Source organism: Macaca thibetana, chromosome 20 (assembly GCF_024542745.1).
Source record: "Macaca thibetana thibetana isolate TM-01 chromosome 20, ASM2454274v1, whole genome shotgun sequence".
In the NCBI taxonomy this organism is placed as follows: Eukaryota; Metazoa; Chordata; class Mammalia; order Primates; family Cercopithecidae; genus Macaca; species Macaca thibetana.
The window spans coordinates 56,409,585-56,430,913 of NC_065597.1; the positions used below are offsets into that span (position 1 = coordinate 56,409,585).

At 38.7% G+C, this 21,329-nt stretch overlaps 1 protein-coding gene across 1 annotated transcript in view; it reads right to left on the reverse strand.

The window, feature by feature from the left end:
• The window catches only part of LOC126944956 (acyl-coenzyme A synthetase ACSM2B, mitochondrial), a 35,875-nt gene extending 20,874 nt beyond the window's left edge, over positions 1 to 15,001 (reverse strand). The window contains exons 1-3 of the mRNA XM_050774855.1: positions 14,788 to 15,001; positions 6,677 to 6,861; positions 1,554 to 1,764 (exon numbers count right to left, since the gene is read on the reverse strand). Of these exons, the coding sequence (XP_050630812.1) occupies positions 1,554 to 1,764; positions 6,677 to 6,853 (388 nt within the window). The 5' untranslated portion in view covers positions 6,854 to 6,861; positions 14,788 to 15,001. The remainder of the gene's footprint in view (positions 1 to 1,553; positions 1,765 to 6,676; positions 6,862 to 14,787) is intronic.
• Positions 15,002 to 21,329: the final 6,328 nt, after the last annotated feature.

Consider the following 21,329-nt stretch of genomic DNA (forward strand, 5'->3'; position numbering starts at 1 on the left):
AGGCACTGCCAATTTAGCCCCTGGCCACCTTTACATGTTCATTCTATTGCCACTACTTTCTTTTTATGGCCTGGACTTTAGGCACACAGATATCCTTTTAGGTTCTTTTGTAATTTCCAAGCTTCCCTCCCCTGTGACTTTGAAAATGCCTCTGCAAAAATTATGACACTGAGGGAAATCTGACACAGCTGACTTCATCTTGTTTCCAACCTCATAAGCTATCTGTCTTTGCTCATTCCTGGACATAGTCCAAGCTAACTATGGGAGGAATCCAGCTTATAGTCTAACTTTAAAATAAAAATGATAATAGCTCCTTCCTGAAACTACCTCCCTCCATGCTTGGAGACTGAAACTGCCTTTGGAAAAATAACAAATTGGTCACAAGGCTAGAATTATAGTTCAGGAGTCATGGAGCCAGAGGTCACAAGATTTGTAACCTCCCCAATTTCTCCTGTAGATTACTTCACTATGGTAAAACCTAAGACTGATGTTTGAGGTGTTCTTCAGACCTTGCATTCTGATGGACCAGCTTGCACTACCCAGACCAGTAACTGATACCAAGAAACTAACTCAACCAGTTCTGTGATCTCTGAGGAGTTGACTCAGTACAAGAAGACAGCTTGAACCCATGTTTTCATCCCCAGCCAAACATATCAGCATTTCCTATTCCCTAGCCTCCTGCATGCCAAAGCATCCCTGAAAAACTCTGGTCTCTGATTTCCTGGGGAGGTGGATTTGAGAAACATCCTCCATCCTTCAGCTTGGCTGTCTATGCAATTATTAAACTCTTCTCTACTGCAACTCCTACTGTTTTCAGTGTTTGGCTTTTCTGGGCAGAAATCATCAGATGATTACATCTTCACATATGCTGTTCCCTTTGCTTGGCACAACCCTCTCTATCTCTTGGCAAAATCCTACTCATCCTGCAGATCTCAGCTCAAATATCACTTCCATGGAGACTTTGTTACTCCTCATATTGGTTAATTCAAGTCTTCTTTTAGACCAGCATTGGCAAACTTTTTCTGCAAAGGGCCAAATAGTAAATATTTTAGGTTTTATGGATCAGATACTCTCTTGTTCCAACCACTCAAGTTGCCACTATAGTGCAAATGCAGCCACATATAATATGGAAACAAGTGGGCATAGCTGTGTTACAATAAAACTTCATTTACAAAAACAAGCTGTGGGCAGGATTTGGCCTGCAGGTCACAGTCTGCCAAATTTGTTTTAATAGATTTTAATAGAATTCTCATGCCACTTATTATAATTCTGATTAAATACTTATATGTGCAATTAATAGTTCAAGAGCTTTCTCCAAAGGTCTGTAAGTCCCATGAATATGTAAATTATGCCGTTGTAGTTGTTCACTCTGCATAAGTGCTTGGCACATAGTTTGCTTAAATAAGTGGAAGAAGGGAGATGCCTTTCTTCATATGAGAGAGGACAGCATGCTCCAAGGAGGGGACTTCTTTTGGAAGAGGTGGCTGCATTTCTCTGCTATCAGTTTTCTTCACAAGGAAGACAGTTCTCTGTCAAGGTAGTCAGTTACCAACCTGCTCGAATGCAGCCCAAGATCAGCAGCCACCACTCAGGCACTCGGGGCAGCACCACTGCCACACGGTCCCCACGCTGCAAGCCACAGGCTTCCGAGAGGACGTTGGCTGCCTGTTGGCTGATTTCATTCAATTCTCTGAAATTCCATATCAATTCCTTCCCCTTCCCATTCACCCACCACAGGGCTGGGCTCGGGGGTCGCTTGCCAGCCTGAAGAAAGAGAAGCCCTGTTGATTAGGGGGCACTGGTACACAAGGAGGTAGGATAAATTCCAAGTCTTGGGATTGCCAAGTTGGTGCTTAGTAAGCTTTTTTATCTCAGCACCTCCATACAGTCTTAAAAAGTATTGAAAACCCTAAAGAGTTGTTATTTATGTGAGTTATATCTATCAATATCTACCATAGTAGATATTAAAACAGAAGTTTTATAAATGCATGCTTTCAGAAATAATAGTAATAAACCCATTATATGTTAGCATGCATAATTTTTTATAATGATAAAGTATACTTTTCAAAATGAAAAAATGAGGAAAGTGGCATTATTTTATTTATTTATTGCATCTATTTATTCTGCAATTAACTTTAATGTTTTAGGAGAATAACATTGGATCCTCTCATCTGCTTCTGCATTCACTCTGTTGTGAGTACCAACATGTACCTTCTGGAAAATGCTATTGAATACTCATGAAAGAATTAGAATAAAAAGGCAAATATTGCTTTAGGTTTATTTATATCTCTATTTACTTATTTTTTTAATTTTGTGGTAAAAATACATATAACATAACATTTCCAATTTTAACTATTTTTAAGTGTATGGTTCAGTGGCATTAAGTACATTCTCATTGTTATGCAACAATCACCACCATCCATCTCCAGAACTTTTTCATCATCCAAAGTGAAAACTCTGTCCCCATTACACAATCACCCCTCATCCTCTCTCCCCTTAGGCCCTGATAAACACCATTCTACTTTCTGTCTCTATGAATCTGACTATTCTAGATACATGATATTGTTTGAATATTTGTCCTCTCCAAGTCTCATGTTGAAATGCAATCCCCAATGTCAGAGGTGGGGCTTGGTGGGAGGTGATTGGATCATGGGGACAGGTCCCTCATGAATGGCTTAGCACCATCCCCTTGGTGATAAATGAGTTTACATAAGACCTGGTTGTTTAAAAGTGAGTGGCACCTTCTCACTCTCTGTCTTGCTCCTGATCTTGCCCTTTGTTGTGCCTGCTCTTTCTTCATCTTCCACTATGATTGTAAATTTCTTGAGGCCCTCATCAGAAGCAGATGCCAGCACCATGCTTCCTGTACACTGTGCAGAACTTGGGCCAATTAAACTTCTTTTCTTTATAAATTACGTAGTCTCAGGTAGTCCTTTACAACAACATAAGAACAGCCTGATACAGAAAACTGGTACCAGAAGTGGGATATTGCTATAAAGATACCTGATGTTGTAGAAGTAACTCTGGAACTGGTCATGGGAAGAAATTGAAGAGTTTGGAGGGCTTAGAAGAAGACAGAAAGATGAGGAAAAGTTTGGAACATCTTAGACACCAGTTAAATAGTTGTGACCAAAATGCTGATAGAATTATGGACAGTGAAATCCAGGCTGACCGGATTTCAGATGGAAATAAGAAACTTTTAGGGAACTGAAGCAAAGGTCCCCCTTCCTATACTTTAGCAAAGAACTTGTCTGCATTGTATTCATAGTCTAGTGATCTGTGGAAGTTATAACTTAAGAGTAATGACTTAGGAAATCTGACAGAAGAGATTTTTAAGCAACAAAGCATTCAAGATTTGACCTGAATGTTTGATGAATAGATAAATAATTTTGAATATACGTAACAATGGAATATTATTTCAGCCTTAAAAATGAAGGAAATTCTGACTTATGTTACCACATGGATAAACCTTGAAGACATGCTAAGGGAAATAAGTCAGATACAAAAGAACAAATACTGTATGATTTCATTTATATAAGGTATTGTATTAGGCTGTTGTTGCATTGCTATAAAGGAATATCTGACACTGGGTAATTTATAAAGAAAAAAGTTTAATTGGCTCACAGTTATGCAGGGTGTACAGGAAGCATGGTGCTGACATCTGCTTCTGGTGAGGGCCTCAGGAAGATTACAATCATGGAACAAGGTGAACGGGGAGCAGGTGCATCACATAGCAAGATCAGGAGCAAGAGAGAGAGAGCATAGGGAAGTACCACGTTTGTTTAAACAACAAGATCCCTCATGAACTCATGCATAGCCAAGGGGATGGTGCTAAGTCATTGGTGTTGGACCTGCCCCTATGATCCATATGCCTTCCACCAGGGCCTACCTCCAACTCTGTGGATTACATTTCAACATGAGATTTGGAGAAAACAAATATCCAAACTATATCACTTTGCTCCTGCCCTTCCAATTCTCGTGTCCTTCTCACATTGAAAAATACAATAATATATTTTAAAGAGATTTTTTGTCTATTTGTTAGTAAGTATTTGGGCCGTTTAACCTTTCAACTACTGTGAATAAAGCTACTGTGAACATGAGTGTACACATATTTCTCGGAGACCCTGATTTTAAGGTTTTTTTGGTGTATGCCCAGAGTTGGAATTGCCAAATGGTAATCCTATTTTTTAATTTTTTGAGAAAATGTCATATTGTTTTCCATAATAGCTGTAACATTTTACATACCCATCATGATGCACAAGGGTTCTATTTTCTCTGTTTTATTGTAAAATAGACTCTTCGCATATCCCCTGAAAGAGTCTCATGGATCCTCAGGGGTTCTCAGATCATAGTTTGAGAGTAATGATGCAAAATGAAAGAGAAAACATGTTGGCAATTTTATTAGATATTTCAAAATTTGGCTCCATCAGAGTTACACCACCTTGTGGTAACACATGAGAGTATCTGTTTCTTCACAGCCTTGCCAATAGAGTTGTTAAACCTTTGTATTTTGTTCTTGCTCATTCCTGGGCATAGACCAAACTAACTATGGGAGGAATTTAGTTTATAATTTAACTTTAAAGCAACGATGACAATAGTCTCTTCCTGAAACCAACTCCTTTCTTGTTCGTGGACCTAAACCCCTTTGTGAAATTAATGCAATTCCACGGCATTAGAATTATGGCAGATGATAGGGACCTCAATTCTGCTAAGCTATAAGCATAGTCAAGCAGTAACCAGCTGTTGTTCCCTAGCTTGCTTACTGCTTAGGAGTCATGTAACCAGAAGCCACACTTTGTAACTTCACCAATAGCTCCTGTAGATAACATCACTATTGTAAAATCTAAGACTGGCCTTTGAGATATTTTTCAGACATTTGCATTCTGGAAAATGTAGTGACACTACCTAGACCCATGACTCTATAGCAAGGAACTGACTTTACCTGTCCTGTGACTGCCTTACCCAGAAACAGACTCAGCACTTGAAGACATTTCTCACATCTATATAATTTCATTCCCAACCAATCAGTAGCACCCATTCCTTAGCCCCCTGCCCACCAAATTGTCTTTTGATAACCCTAGTCTCTGAGCTCTCAAGGGGGCAGATTTGAGAAATATCTCCCATCCTTCCACTAAGAGGCCTTGTGATAATTAAACTATTTTTCTGAAAGAAAAAAAAATCTTTTGTATTTCACTAACAAGATAGGTGCAAAAATGTTATTTCAGTAAAATTTTCAGTTGCTTTACTCTTATTATGAGGGAGGTGATAATTTTTTTATGTTTATTGGCCATTTGAGTTCACTTTTTTGTGAACTATCTGTTCATATACTTTGCCCAGTTTTATAATGAGTTGCACCCTTTTATTCTTGGTTTCTACAAGCTCATTTCATATTATTAACTTTTTGCTGTCATATGAGTTGAATATTTTCCCCACAGTTGTCATTAGTCATTTATTTTGCTAATGGTGTTATCTGTGAATGGATAAATTTTTTTATGTTTATATAGCAAGTTTACTTTTACGGATTCAGAATGGTGAGTCATGGTAGTAAGGGCCTTCCTCAATATTTAAAGGGCCTTCCTCATATTTAAAGGAAGTATAACTTTAAAAAAATCCAGAAATCTAAATTTTTGTTTGAAAATTTTCAATTTTAAAATGTTAACCTTATGTTTTTTTTTAAGAGTACCCACACCTAGGGCTGTCTTCAGTCTAGAGGCAAGGCATTTGCAATCTCCACACAAAGACTGTTTCATAGTGTTGGGAACTTAGGACATCATGTCATAATCATGACTTTTTGAGCACCAATGTATTAAGCCCATGCTGGTAGCTCCACCCCTTCCCCTACCCCTAGCCAGAATGAATCCTTCCATCCTACAGAGTCACAGGACTTCAGGTGAAGGCAATTGATGGATCAGCAGTGAATGGATTAAAAGTCTAGAAGCTCAGGGCTGGGAAGGAAAATCAGAAATTTCTTCAACTTTTTATTTCTTGGATGTCTCATATTGAAGCCCTTTTGATAACTGTTGCCTCATAACTATCTTACTTGCACACCTGTATTGACAGGGACACGTGACCTAACTTTCTGGGAAGACTCAGTCTTTGATCAGTGCTAATTCGCCCCCCACTTTTTTGAGAGACAGGATCTCACTCTGTGGAGTGTGGTGGTGTGACCACGGTTCACTGCAGCCTCCAACTCCTGGGCTCAAGCAATCTTCCCACCTCAACCTCCTGAGTAGCTAGGACCGCAGGTATGCACCACCATGCCTGGCTAATTTTGTTTTAAAATTTTTGGTAGAGACAGAGTCTTCCTGTGTTGCCCAGGCTTAATTTGCTGTTATTAGATTCAAACCTACCTCTTCTACGACCCCAGACCACTAGTCCTCATTTCACCCTGGGAGGTCACAACAGAGCATGCACAGTCTACATACAGTGTAAACAAACTGTGTGTTGGCTGTCAGGGAGTTACCAGGTTGCCACGCTCCTATGCCTTTCTTCCTTCCAAGCTCATGCAGTCTCTCTCCCATACTCTACTGCCTTCATGGAAGATGAGTGTTTTGTCCATAGCATATTACAGTGCCTTACATGTAATAAGTACTTAACAAATATTTACTGAATTAATGGATGAATTTTAAAAGCCAACCGAATTGTCTCACTTTGTGCCTCTTTTCCACCCCATTACCTTCTCCATGTCAGCCCAGTGATCCAACACATCACTAGCAAAGTTAAACTTGGCCGGCACTTCCTGGTGGCCCCACTGCGCGGACACCAGTTGCCTAGTATTAATGTAGAGAGTGCGGCTGGACATCTGAGTACCCCACAGGGTGCAAAGTCCCTGAACTTTTCGCAGCCAATGCATGTTCAGACCTGTAAAAGAAAGAAGAGACACAGATGAGAGCTTCTTTAACAGATTGCTCTACTGATCATCAGCAGCTTCAGGAGATTCATCCCAACCTTATAGGATTCTTTCCAGGAATTAATTTGCTGTGGTTATGAGTAAATTGGCACTCAGCATCTGTTTCAGTCTCCTTGTGGGGTGCTGTTTTCTAAAGGCACAAGATGATACAGACCCAATCCTAGATCCTATGTCTTCAACACTTCTGACAGTTTTGTGAACACCCAATTTCATATAATAAATCCCTTTGCGCTAAAATACAGTGGGTATTGTATTGTTGTTCCCAGAAATTCACTCCCTTCCTATTCCAGGATTATAAATCCCCATTCATTTTTATGTGACTTCCCAGTGCCTTCAGGAGGAAGAATATGTATCCACCTCTCATTGACTTTGGCTTGCTCATGAAATATGCTTTGGTCAATGAGATGTGAGTGTCTGGGATTGTATGGTTCATCAGAAACTCTCACATTTCTCCCCTCTGCCTGAGACTTGCATAACCCAGCTCATGCTGTACTTTCAGACTGGGACTCAGAACAACAAGAAATGTGGAGTTGAGCTGAGCCTAGAATGGCCACTAGCAACACACAGACCCATAGGGGGAAAATATGTATGACCAAAAGCTACTAAGATGTATAGGGTGTTTGTTACTATAGCAAATGCTATCTAATACAAGTAGCATTCTTTTCTTTAAATTGAATCTGGACTGATACATCCTAAATCCCAGATCCTATGCATCTAGTGTGCAGGACCTAATACAGTCACTTTGGAAATTGTAGCTGTCATAATTTTTGTTTCTATATAAGTTCTTTATTGGTGACTTGTGACTTTTTTGTGCACCCATCACCTGAGGAGTATACACTGAACACTTACAGTATACACTTAACAGTATACATTTAACCCACTTTGTACCCTTTTATTCCTCACCTCCTTCCCATCATTTCCCCCAAGTCACCAAAGTTCATTGTATCATTCTCATGCCTTTGCAATCTATAGCTTAGCTCCCACTTATGGGTGAGAATATATGATGTCTAGTTTTCCATTCCTGAATTACTTCATTTTGAACGATGGCCTCCAATCCCATCCAGATTGCTCCAAATGCCATTAAGTCATTCCTATTTATGGCTGAGTAGTATTTCATTATATATATATACCCTATATATGATACTATATATTATATATACTATGTATGCATTATATATAGTATATATGAAATATGAAAAATTCTATTTCATATATATTTACATTTTATATAATATATATTATATGGATATTATATATATTGCCACATGCCTGTGCCTTTCTTCCTTCTAAGCTCATGCTGTCTCTCTCCCATACCATGCTGTCTTCATGGAAGATGATATATATATTTTATATATATATATTAAAAAAATCCATAAGCTTGGAATGAAGAAAGGCACAGGAGTGTGGCAATATAGATATATATATTATATACATACTATGTTATGTATAATATATAGATATGTGTAATATATGGATTTATATATATATAATATATTATATAAAATATAATGTAATATATAATATAATATATAATATATCCATATGTTATATTATAAATATGTTATATATAATATACTATATACTATATATTATATCTATATCTATATATACTATACTATTATATATCTATATCTAAGTGGTGAGAGTGAGCATTTATGTCTTGTAGTTCTCAGAGTGAATTTATATATATAATAGTATAGTGTATATATAGATATATAATATATGATATATAATATATATAATATATAATATATAATAGTATGTTATGTATAGATATATAACACTATACTATTATATAATATATACAATATTATATATAGAGGTACATAGTAAACTATTATATGGTGTGGCCATATATAGTATATAAATATAATATATAAAAATATATAAAAATTTATATTTTTATATATAAAATGTTATAAAATATGTTTTTATATATTTTATATATTTTAAAATATTTTATATATAAATGTTTGCATATTTTATATATAAATATTTGCATATTTTATATATAAATGTTTACATATTTTATATATAAATATTTACATATTTTATATATATTTATATTTTACATAATACGTATTGCCACACTCCTGCGCCTTTCTTCCCTCCAAGCTCATGGTGTCTCTCTCCCATACCATACTGCCTTCATGGAAGATTTTTTATATATATATATATATAAAATATATATGTTATATGTTCATGAGCTTGGAAGGAAGGAAGAAAGGCACAGGAGTGTGGCAAAATATATTATATATTATATACAATATAAATATATATAAAAATATACAAATATATTTTATATATTTTATGTTTTATATATACTATATATAGCCACACTATGTAATATATAGTATATATAGATATATAAAATATATACATAGTATTATATATTATATTATATATTATATAATTATAAAATGTATATATGATATATTTCATATATATATCATATATTATATAATTATATATACTATACTACTATATATAAAATATGTTATATATTTATATAGAAATATTAAAAATATTTATAAAATATGTAAATATTATATATTATATATTATATATATGTACCCAAGTTTCTTTACTTGTTGATTGACAGGCATTTGGGCTGGTTCCATATTCCTGTAATTGTGAATTGTGCTACTATAAATGTGCATGTGCAGTGACTTCTTTCATATAATGACTTATTTTTCTCTTGGTAGATATCCAGTAGTGGGATTGCTGGATCAAATGGTAGTTCTACTTTTAGTTCTTTGACAAATTTCCACATTGTTTTCCATAGTGGTTGTACTAGCTTACGTTCCCACCAGCAGTGTAGAAGTGTTCCCTTTTCACCACATCCACATCAACATCCATAATTTTTTAAATTTTTTTATTATGGCCATTCCTGCAAGAATAAGGTGGTATTGCATTGTGGTTTTGATTTGCATTTCCCTGATCATTAGTGATGTTGAGCATTTTTTCATATGTATGTTGGATCTTCTTTTGAGAATTGTCTATTCATGTCCTTAGCCCACTTTTTTATGGGATTTTTTGTTTTCTTATTTTTCTTGTTTGAGTTCCTTCTAGATTCTGAATATTAGTGCTTTGTTGAATGTATAGATTGTGAAGATTTTCTCCCACTCTGTGGGTTGTCTGTTTACTCTGCTGACTATTCCTTTTGCCATGCAAAAGCTCTTTAGCTTAATTAAGTCCCATCTATTTATCTTTGTTTTTGTTGCATTTGCTTTTGGCTTCTTGGTCATAAAATCTTTGCCTAAACAAATGTCTAGAAGGATTTTTCTGATGTTATCTTCTAGAATTTTTATAGTTTCAGGTCTTAGATTTAAGTCCTTGCTCCATCTTGAGTTGGTTTTTCTATAAGGTGACATACAAAGATCCAGTTTCATTTTTCTACATGTGGCTTGCCAATTATCCCAGAGCCATTGGTTGAATAGGGTGTCCTTTCCCCACTTTATGGTTTTGTTTGCTTTGTCGAAGATCAGTTGACTGTAAATATTTGGGTTTATTTCTGGGTTCTCTATTCTGTTCCTTCTGTTCCAGGGTTCTATGTGCATATTTTTATACCAGGACCATGCTGTTTTGGTGACTATGGCCTTATAGTATATTTTGAAATCAGGTAATGTGATGTCTCCAGATTTGTTCTTTTTGGATAGTCTTGCTTTGGCTATGAGGACTCTTTATTTGGTTCCATATAAATTTTAGGATTATTTTTTCTAGTTCTGTGAAGAATGATAGTGGTATTTTAATGGGAATTGCACTGATTTTGTATATTGCTTTTGGCAATATAGTCATTTTTACCACATTTATTCTACCCATCCATGAGCATAGGATGTGTTTCCATATGTTTGTGTCATCTATGATTTCTTTCAGCAGTGTTTTGTATATGACCAGAGGATGAGTCCAGGGACCGACTAGACACACTTTAAGTTGGACCTGAGCTAAAACTCCATGAATCACATGACCTCCCTAAGCCCCTACTTTAACTGGAGTACCACAATGACGTTTTGGGCCCCCTGGAATCAACATCAACTCAGAGCCAGTGTCCAGTAGTCCCTTAAATGTCTCATAATTTCCCTTTCCCCAGTGCATAGTTACCCTAGTAAAAGGCCGGAGGTCTCCTTGGGGAAGGATGGGATAAAGATTCACTGCATAAATTGTTGGTAATGTAGTGGGGTCCTTGCTCAAGGGGACCAGGCCTCCCCTTTATTCAAGGGGTTCTGGGTCTGTAAACTGGCTCAAGTCTGGAACATGATTGAGGAGCCATGATTCTGTTTTTATAATTCAAATTAGTCTTTTGTCCATTTGACCTAAAAGTTTTCTGCTTGCATAAATTAGGCTTCTTATCAATTTCATTTCTGGGAACGCTGTGATTAATTAGCCAATGCCAGAGCTCTACATGAGTCAGACTACGCTAATTGCCACTTTGCCTCTGCTGTCCATTACAGTAGCGATGTCCACCTTGCCTTTGATGGATGGGTGCTGCCACTTGGCTCCTGCCACCTCAGGATCCAATTATTCCCATTGTATTTAAATTTTGTAGTTGAGTGACTGCAGTTCCCACTGTTAGATCTGACATACAGAGAAGAACAATTACAGGGTCCTTCAAAGAGGCAGGTGTTGCCCTCACAAATGTATTTTGTAAGGCATTGGTCAAGGGTACATCTTCTGGATGCTTCCAGCTGGGAAGAGTAGGTCTAAAGCGACTAATCCACTCCACCATCCAAATCTCCCTAAGTCTTTGGAGCCCTTCCTCTACATTAAACCAGGGGAGATCAGGCATTTCTAGCTTGCTCATGGTGGGCCATCTATTAATCCATATTTCAGTTAACCAAGCAAATAAATTATTATAACATTTTCTAACTCCCCAAGCTGCAATATTAAATGAAGAATCCCTACTTAATGGGCCCAAATCCATAAATTCAGACTGATTCAACTCTATGTTCCTTCCACCATTATCCCACACCCTTAATATCCATTCCCATGTCTGTTCTCCAGATTTCTGTTTATATAAATTAAAAACTCAAGCAGTTATTATCTAGTGTAGTGAACCTCCTGATGTGTCACACTCTCAACCTCACCTCTAGGGGCCCACAGGGACTTTAGTCTAGTTATAAGTCTAGAAGCAAACAGGAGTGTTGGGGGTGGCTCCTGAGGAGAATCAACATTGTCTTGCTTGGCAACCACCTCAGAGGAGGCCATCACTGTTGCCTCAGGCAGTGCAGAATTTATCCCCTCAGACAAAGGTGGAAAGGCTGATGGCAGCATGGGTTAGGGAGGGAATGCTGCCACTACTGGGTGGGTGGGAAGCTGTTTCTTCTGGCAAAAAAAGTTCACCAGAGTTTACAAACTCAGTGTCCCCAGCTTCACCAGGGTCCTCCCACATGTTCCCATTCCAAATTGCAGGGTCTTATTATTTTCCAATTTATCAGGGGAAACAGCCCCCAATATTTCAACATAGGTTCTCTCTATTTTCCCTAAGTGTCAGATGGTCTGAGGAATAAAGAGAAAGAGTACAAAGAGAGAAATTTTACAGCTGGGCCTCCGGGGGTGTCATCACATATTGGTAGGACCATGATGGCGACCTCAAGCCACAAAACCAGCAAGTTTTTATTAGGGATTTTAAAAGGGGAGAGGGTGTACGAACAGGGAGTAGGTCACAAGGATCATGTGCTTCAAAGGGCGATAAAGGTCACAAGGCAAATGCAAAATTAGAATTACTGATGAGGGTCTATGTCCCATTGTGCACACATTGTCTTGATAAACATCTGAACAGGAAACAGGGTTCGAGAGCAGACAACCAGTCTGACTAGAATTTACCAGGCTGGAATTTCCCAATCCTAGTAAGCCTGAGGGTACTGCAGGAGACCAGGACACATTTCAGTCCTTATCTCAACCGCATAAGACAGACACTCCCAGAGTGGCCATCTATAGACCTACCCCCATGAATGCATTCCTTCCCCAGGGTTGTTCCTTGCTGGGAAAAGAATTGAGCGATATTTCTCCTACTTGCACATCTGTCTATAGGCTTTCTGCAAGAAGAAAAATATGGCTCTATTCTGCCTGACCCTGCAGGCAGTCAGACCTTATAGTTATCTTCCCTGGTTCCCTGAAAATCACTGATATTCTGTTCTTTTTCAGGATGCACTGATTTCATATTGTTCAAACACACGTTTTACAATCCATTTGTACAATAGTGGTCCTGAGGTGATATACATTGTCAGCTTATGAAGATAACAGGATTAAGACATTAAAGTAAAGACAGGCATAAGGAATTATAAGAGTGTTAATTGGGGAAGTGATAAATGTTCATGAAATCTTACAATTTATGTTCAGAGATTGCAGTAAAAACAGGCGTAAGAAATTATAAAAGTATTAATTTTGGGAACTGATAAATGTCCATGAAATCTTCACAATTTATGTTCTACCTCAGCTCCAGCCGGTCCCTCTGTTCGGGGTCCCTGACTTCCTGCAACACAATCAATGCCCTCACTTTAACAGTAGACACTTGGTGAGGCTGGGCATGCATCTTTCATTGCAGGTCAGCCACTCACATGATAAGAGCTTATGTCTGTTTTTCCACAATTTCAGCTCTTTCTCTACAGGAGATTAGACTCTCACTCAGGGCAATCTTGGCAGATTTGAGGCTCAATATCTGCTTCTGAAGCTGGGAGATAGAATCCCTGAGTTCATCATTTTCTTTCATCACTTTATCCACTGAACTTAGGAGCAACCAACCAGCTTCATTATGTTCCTTGGTTCTCCATGTATGGTCAAAGGTATTATGTGTAGGGTCACTAAACTCCTTGCCTCTCATGAGCAATGAATCAGGAGTGTCAAATGCATTTATTTTGTATAACTCTTTAAATAGTTCACATCAAGGACTATCAGTGGTCTCCATACTATTAGAAGTAAAGTCCTTAGTATTTTGGGATCTAATCATATTAAGGAGCCAACTCCATAAACCCCAAAACCAACAAAACAACTCCATCCTTAATATACTATTCCTCTAGAACCACTTCTGGTACCAAAATATGTATTAGTCAGGGTTCTCTAGAGAAACAGAACTAATGGAATATATATACTTAATAAACTCATATATATAAGTATATATATGAGGTGCAAGGAGAGCCAGTTTGAGTTCCAAAACTGAAGAACCTGGATTCTGATGTTCAAGGGCAGGAGGCATCCAGCACAGAAGAAAGATGTAGACTGGGAAGCTAGGCCAGTCTCTCTTTTCATATTTTTCTGCCTGCTTATATTCTAGCCATGCTGGCAACTGATTAGATGGTGCCCACCCAGATTAAGGGTGGGTCTGCCTTTCCCAGCCCACCGACTCAAATGTTAATCTCTTTTGGCAACACCCTCACAGACACACCCAGGGTCAATATTTTGTATCCTTCAATTCAATCAATTGACACTCAGTATTAACCATCACAGTGTCTGACATTTCTGTCTCCTTTTTTTCTACAGAATACGAATTGAAGATTTCTATACCTGCTCCTGAGCAGAACTACGCATTGCCTTTGTACCTGTTGGTCCCTCTCTTTTTCCATAACAGGCTCTTCCTCATTCTTCTGGCCTCACCTCCTCTGAGATTCATCCTTCTCTGACAACCACCCCACTCCCAGCCCCCTGTTACCACCTTTTTCCAGCTGCCCTCGTCTCTCCCTGTTGCTGTGATAAAGGTACCTTTTCCTCTGCCCAGTGTTTCCTCCTCACTAAGACTTGACAGGTACTGTCTTTCATGGTCCCTAGGAATTTCTGCTTTTCTGTGAGGATTTTTGCTCTTCTCACCAGCTGTGACTCTAAAAGATTGGTGAGATTATCATGGATTATGACCCCATCAGTCCATTCCTTGAAACAGTGCTCACCTGCCAAGTCCTCTCTGGAGGTCTTTCTGGGGAGAGCTTGGACCACCCTCCTCTCCAGCCAGCAGCTCCAGAATTCCTACAGCCTTGGAAGAGAGCACAGTAACTCAAGAAAACAACTTCACAATCCCTGCACTCTTGGAAAGACAGCACAGCTAATCATTGACAGTGGATAACTTTGGAGTCTTTCAAAGAGTAACAGCAGTCCTCCTAGCCAAGTTTACAGACATTACAAAATTAGCGCATTTGAGGCCAACTGGACTTGCACTTTCAATCCAAGGGGCATGAAGCAGATTTATGCCCAGGACTGACAGAAAATTATTGCTTCAACCAAAGAGAGAGAAATGGAGCTCACATGGGCTTGATGAACGCTCTTTTAATTCTTTGCTTTGCTTGGTTCCAGCATACCACTTTTGTCTGGTTTTCCTCTTGCTTTTTCCTCCTCTCTTTGGCTGATTCCTCCTCATCTTCATCCACACTCACTCTGTACATTACCTCATCAAATGTCATAGCTTGGATACCATGTGGCTTGCCAATGGCCCACACATGTGTGTATCCAGCCTGGTTTTCTCTCCTGCATCCTCATCTGCCTGACTTCTCCACCTGGATATCGAACAGGCATCTCAAACATACTTTGTCCAAAGCTAAGAGGTTGATCATATCCTTCCCTGTCCTCTCCCATTCCAGGTATGGTTTTATCCATCTCAGCAAATGACACCCCTATTCCTCCAGCTCTTTCAGCATCAAATCTTAGAGACTTTCCTGACTCTTTTCTTTCACACAAGGATGTGAAAAAGCCATCAGGTCCACCTGCCAGCTACACTCAGAGTCTGACATGTTCTCTTCCCTGTTCCAACCCAACACTGTCCAAGTAAGTCCAAAACTCAACAGGGAAAAAAAGTCTTTATATCTCTTTATATTTATTTTATTTGGAAATAGTGTCTCACTCTGTTGCCCAGGCTGGAGTGCAGTAGTGTGATCACAGCTTATTGCAACCTCAATCTATCGTGCTCAAGCAATGATCCCACCTCAGCCTCCTGAGCAGCTGGGATTACAGGCACATGCCATTATGCCCAGAGAATTTTTTAATGTTTTGTAGAGACGGGGTCTCACTATGTTCTCCAGGCTGGTCTTGAACTCCTGAACTTAAGTGATCCTTCCATCATGGCCTCCCAGAGATTACAGGCATGAGCCACCATGCCTGGCCAACATTGACTTAAAGCTGGTCTCAGCCCTTGCTTCAGCTCTCTCAGGCTGGAGTTGCAAATTGGTGATCCTACAGTTCTGTGTCTTGGGGGTGGCCCCATTTCCATGGCTTCATGAGGATTTCCCTAGTGGGAATTCTTTGTAGAGGATCTTACCACAAAGCATCTATGGCTCCTACATTCTGGGTGCCTGCAGAATTAATACCATTCTGTCTTTCTTTGTCTCTGCGCCCGTGATGGGAGGAGCAGCCTCAAAGGTTTCTGAAATGCCTTTGGAACCTTCTTCCTAATTATCCTATTAGCACCAGGCCCCCTTTTAGTCATGCTTTAGCAAAGAGTTATTCTGACACATCCTTGGATTCCTCTCCTGAAAATTGTCTTGTCTTCTCTACCACTATGTCCAGGCTGAGAATTTTCCAAATTTAGTGCTGTTCTTCACCTTTAATTATAAACACAGTCTTTAGGTCATTCCTTTGCTGTCACGATTTAGCATAAGCTATTAAAAGTAACCACACCACTTCTTGAACACTTTGCTGCTTAGATATCTCTTGCACCTGACACCGTAGGTCATCACTCTTGATTCAGCCTTCCACAAAGCCTTAGGGCATGGACACAGTGCACCCGAGTTCTTTGCTACAGAGTAACATGGGTCAATTTTGACCCAGCTCCCAACATGTTTCTCATTTCTATCTGAGACTTTTTTCAACATGGCCTGTACTGTCCATATTTCTATCAGCATTGTAAAAAATTTAAATTTAGGACCTTCCAAATTTATCGTGCAAAAGGGAAAACCTAAGCCCTGAAAGCTGACTGAGGTAACACAACTTCCCCCAACTCTGGTGCATGACCGTTGCTTTCTGACCTTTGTGTTGGGATGTTATACATTAACTAGACTCTTCTTTATTCAAATCTGAACTAAACAACATGAAGATAGAGACCCTTGTGGACTGTCTCCTTTTAATAGAATGTTAAACTATGCCCTTAGATTGTCATCAAAAGTAGCCAATGAAATCTTATATCTATATGTTAGCCTTTTTTATGGAAAATGTTGTAATTTTGTTCATCAACTTCATTTTGCCGGTATAAGCAATCCTCATTTTCCCCTACACCAGGATAACTGCTCACCATTCTTTGGAATAGCTGTGCTCCCTGCATGGCTGTACTCATACTTTGTGCTTCAATGAACTCTTTTAACTAGATGCTGAGTCTTTTGACTATTTTAGGTTGACAGCATTTTGGTCACAACCGTTTAACCACTCTCTAAGAAGTTTCAAACTTTCTCTCAATTCTTTGTCTTCTTCTGAGCCCTCCAAACTCTTCTAACCTCTTTCCATTGCCCAGTTCCAAAGCTTCTTTCACATTTTCAGGTATCTTTATAGCAACACCCTACTCCCTGGCAACAATTTCCTGTTGTAGTCCATTTTTTGTTGCTATAAAGAAATATCTGAGGCTGGGTAATTTATTTCAGAAATGTTTATTAGGCCCATGATTCTGATAGCTGGAAATTTCAAGATTGGGCATCTGCAGCTGGCAAGGGTCTCGGGATGCTTCTATTCATGGTAGAAGGTAAAAGGGAGCTGGCATGGGCATGGATGACATGGTGAGAGAGGAAGCAAGAGAGATAGTGGGGAGATGCCAGGCTCTTTTCAACAACCAGTTCTTGTGGGGAATAATAGGATTAGGACTCACTCACTCCTGAGGGAGGGCATTAATCTATTCATGAGGGATTCTCCTTCATGACTCAAACACCTGTTAGGCTCCATCTCAAATTTCAATATGAGGTTTATTGGGAGCAAACATCCAAACTGGAGCACCTCAGAACACCTTTCTCCTCGGAAATATCTGTCCTTATCAATTAGTCAACAAATATTGACTGAGTGCTACTCTCAGATAGACACAGAGATGAGCATGACAGATTCATTCCTGTTCGGAAGTGAGACAGATAATAACGTGTAAAATAATTAAGTTCATCTTATATACCATAAAGGATAAATCAGAGGTCAGATCATGTCACACCTCTCCTCAGAACCCACCAGTGAATCTCAATTTCATGCAAAATTAACTTCAGGGTTTTTACCTCATTATTCAAGGTCCGGTATGATTTTCACATGCTCTCTTCATCTCTGGCTTTATGTCCTGTTCCTTTACACCCTTATTCACTGCACATCAACTACATGGTCTTTCTTCCTGTTTCTTGAAGGCACACTCTGCCTTAGGGTATCTGCACTTGCTGTTTTCTCTTCTCAGACTGATTTTTCATAGATATCTACATGGATAACTCTCTCTCCTACTTTATTTCCTTGCTAAATATTTTTGTCAACTTCTCAATGAAGCTTACCTTGATCACCTTCTCAAATTGGCAACCCACCTCCAAGTTAGTTCTTCCTACTCCTCATTACTAGGCACTATTTTCCCTAATACTCACTACCTGCTAACATATCTACTTACTATTTTTGCCTCTCTCTCCTTCCATTTGAATCTAAGCTTCATGAGGGCAGATATGTTTCCCCATTTTGTTCAATGATTTAGCTCAAGGACTTTTAACAGTAGCTAGCACACAGTAAGTACTCAGTAAATAGCTGAGAGAACGAATAAGGGCTGTAAAGAAAAGAAAACATGTTGTTATAATAATGTGTGTGCCTGTGTGAAGTACGTAGCTGTGTATGTGAGACAGCCTAAGTGCATGTATGTATGTTTTCATGTGTGTGCATGTGACTGTGTGGGATGTATGTATAGCTGTTATGTGTATGCGGTTCTGTGTGTAAAGACATGTGTGTCATAGGCTCAAAATAAAGGGATGGAGGAAGATCTACCAAGCAAATGGAAAACAAAAAAAGCAGGGGTTCCACTCCTAGTCTCTGATAAAACAGACTTTAAACCATCAAAGATCAAAAGAGACAAAGAAGGCCATTACATAATGGTAAAGGGATCAATTCATCAGGAAGAGCTAACTATCCTAAATATATATGCACCCAATACAGGAGCACCCAGATTCATAAAGCAAGTCCTTAGAGACTTACAAAGAGACTTAGACTCCCACACAATAATAATGGGAGACTTTACCACCCCATTGTCAATATTAGACAGATCAACGAGACAGAAAGTTAACAAGGATATCCAGGAATTGAACTCAACTCTGCACCAAGCAGACCTAATAGACATCTACAGAACTCTCCACCCCAAATCAACAGAATATACATTCTTCTCAGCACCACATCGCACTTATTCCAAAATTGACCACATAGTTGGAAGTAAAGCACTCCTCAGCAAATGTACAAGAACAGAAATTATAACAAACTGTCTCTCAGACCACAGTGCAACCAAACTAGAACTCAGGACTAAGAAAATCAAAACCGCTCAACTACGTGGAAACTGAACAACCTGCTCCTGAATGATTACTGGGAACATAATGAAATAATGGCAGAATGTAAATGATGAGTTGATGGGTGCAGCACACCAACAAGGCACAAGTATACATATGTAACAAACCTGCACGTTATGCACATGTACCCTACAACTTAAAGTATAATAATAATAAATAAATTAAAAAAAAATAATGGCAGAAATAAAGATGTTCTTTGAAACCAATGAGAACAAAGACACAACATACCAGAATCTCTGGGACACATTTAAAGCAGTGTGTAGAGGGAAATTTATAGCACTAAATGCCCACAAGAGAAAGCAGGAAAGATCTAAAATTGGCACCCTAACATTAAAATTAAAAGAACTAGAGAAGCAAGAGCAAACACATTCAAAGCTAGCAGAAGGCAAGAAATAACTAAGATCAGAGCAGAACTGAAGGAGATAGAGACACAAAAAAGCCTCCAAAAAATCAATGAATCCAGGAGCTGGTTTTTGGAAAAGATCAACAAAATTGATAGATCGCTAGCAAGACAAATAAAGAAGAAAAGAGAGAAGAATCAAATAGACGCAATAAAAAATGATAAAGGGGATATCACCACCGACCCCACAGAAATACAAACTACCATCAGAGAATACTATAAACACCTCTATGCAAATAAACTAGAAAACCTAGAAGAAATGGATAATTTCCTGGACACTTACACTCTCCCAAGACTAAACCAGGAAGAATTTGAATCCCTGAATAGACCAATAGCAGGCTCTGAAGTTGAGGCAATAATTAATAGCCTACCAACCAAAAAAAGTCCAGGACCAGATGGATTCACAGCTGAATTCTACCAGAGGTACAAGGAGGAGCTGGTACCATTCCTTCTGAAACTATTCCACTCAATAGAAAAAGAGGGAATCCTCCTTAACTCATTTTATGAGGCCAACATCATCCTGATACCAAAGCCTGGCAGAGACACAACAAAAAAAGAGAACTTTAGACCAATATCCCTGATGAGCATTGAAGCAAAAATCCTCAATAAAATACTGGCAAACTGAATCCAGCAGCACATCAAAAAGCTTATCCACCATGATCAAGTGGGCTTCATCCCTGGGATGCAAGGCTGGTTCAACATACGCAAACCAGCATAAAAACAGAACCAAAGACAAAAACCACATGATTATCTCAATAGATGCAGAAAAGGCCTTTGACAAAATTCAACAGCCCTTCTTGCTATAAACTCTCAATAAATTTGGTATTGATGGAATGTAGCTCAAAATAATAAGAGCTATTTATGACAAACCCACAGCCAATATCGTACTGAATGGGCAAAAATTGGAAGCACTCCCTTTGAAAACCGGCACAAGACAGGGACGCCCTCTCTCACCACTCCTATTCAACATAGTGTTGGAAGTTCTGGCTAGGGCAATCAGGCAAGAGAAAGAAATAAAGGGTATTCAGTTAGGAAAAGAAGAAGTCAAATTGTCCCTTTTTGCAGATGACATGATTGTATATTTAGAAAACCCCATCCTCTCAGCCCAAAATCTCCTTAAGCTGATAAGCAACTTCAGCAAAGTCTCAGGATACAAAATTAATGTGCAAAAATCACAAGCATTCTCATACACCAGTAACAGACAAACAGAGAGCCAAATCATGAATGAACTCCCATTCACAATAGCTTCAAAGAGAATCAAATACCTAGGAATCCAACTTACAAGAGATGTAAAGGACCTCTTCAAGGAGAACTACAAACCACTGCTCAGTGAAATAAAAGAGGACACAAACAAATGGAAGAACATACCATGCTCATGGATAGGAAGAATCAATATTGTGAAAATGGCCATACTGCCCAAGGTAATTTACAGATTCAATGCCATCCCCATTAAGCTGCCAATGACTTTCTTCACAGAATTGGAAAAAACTGCTTTAAAGTTCACATGGAACCAAAAAAGACCCCGCATTGCCAAGACAATCCTAAGCCAAAAGAACAA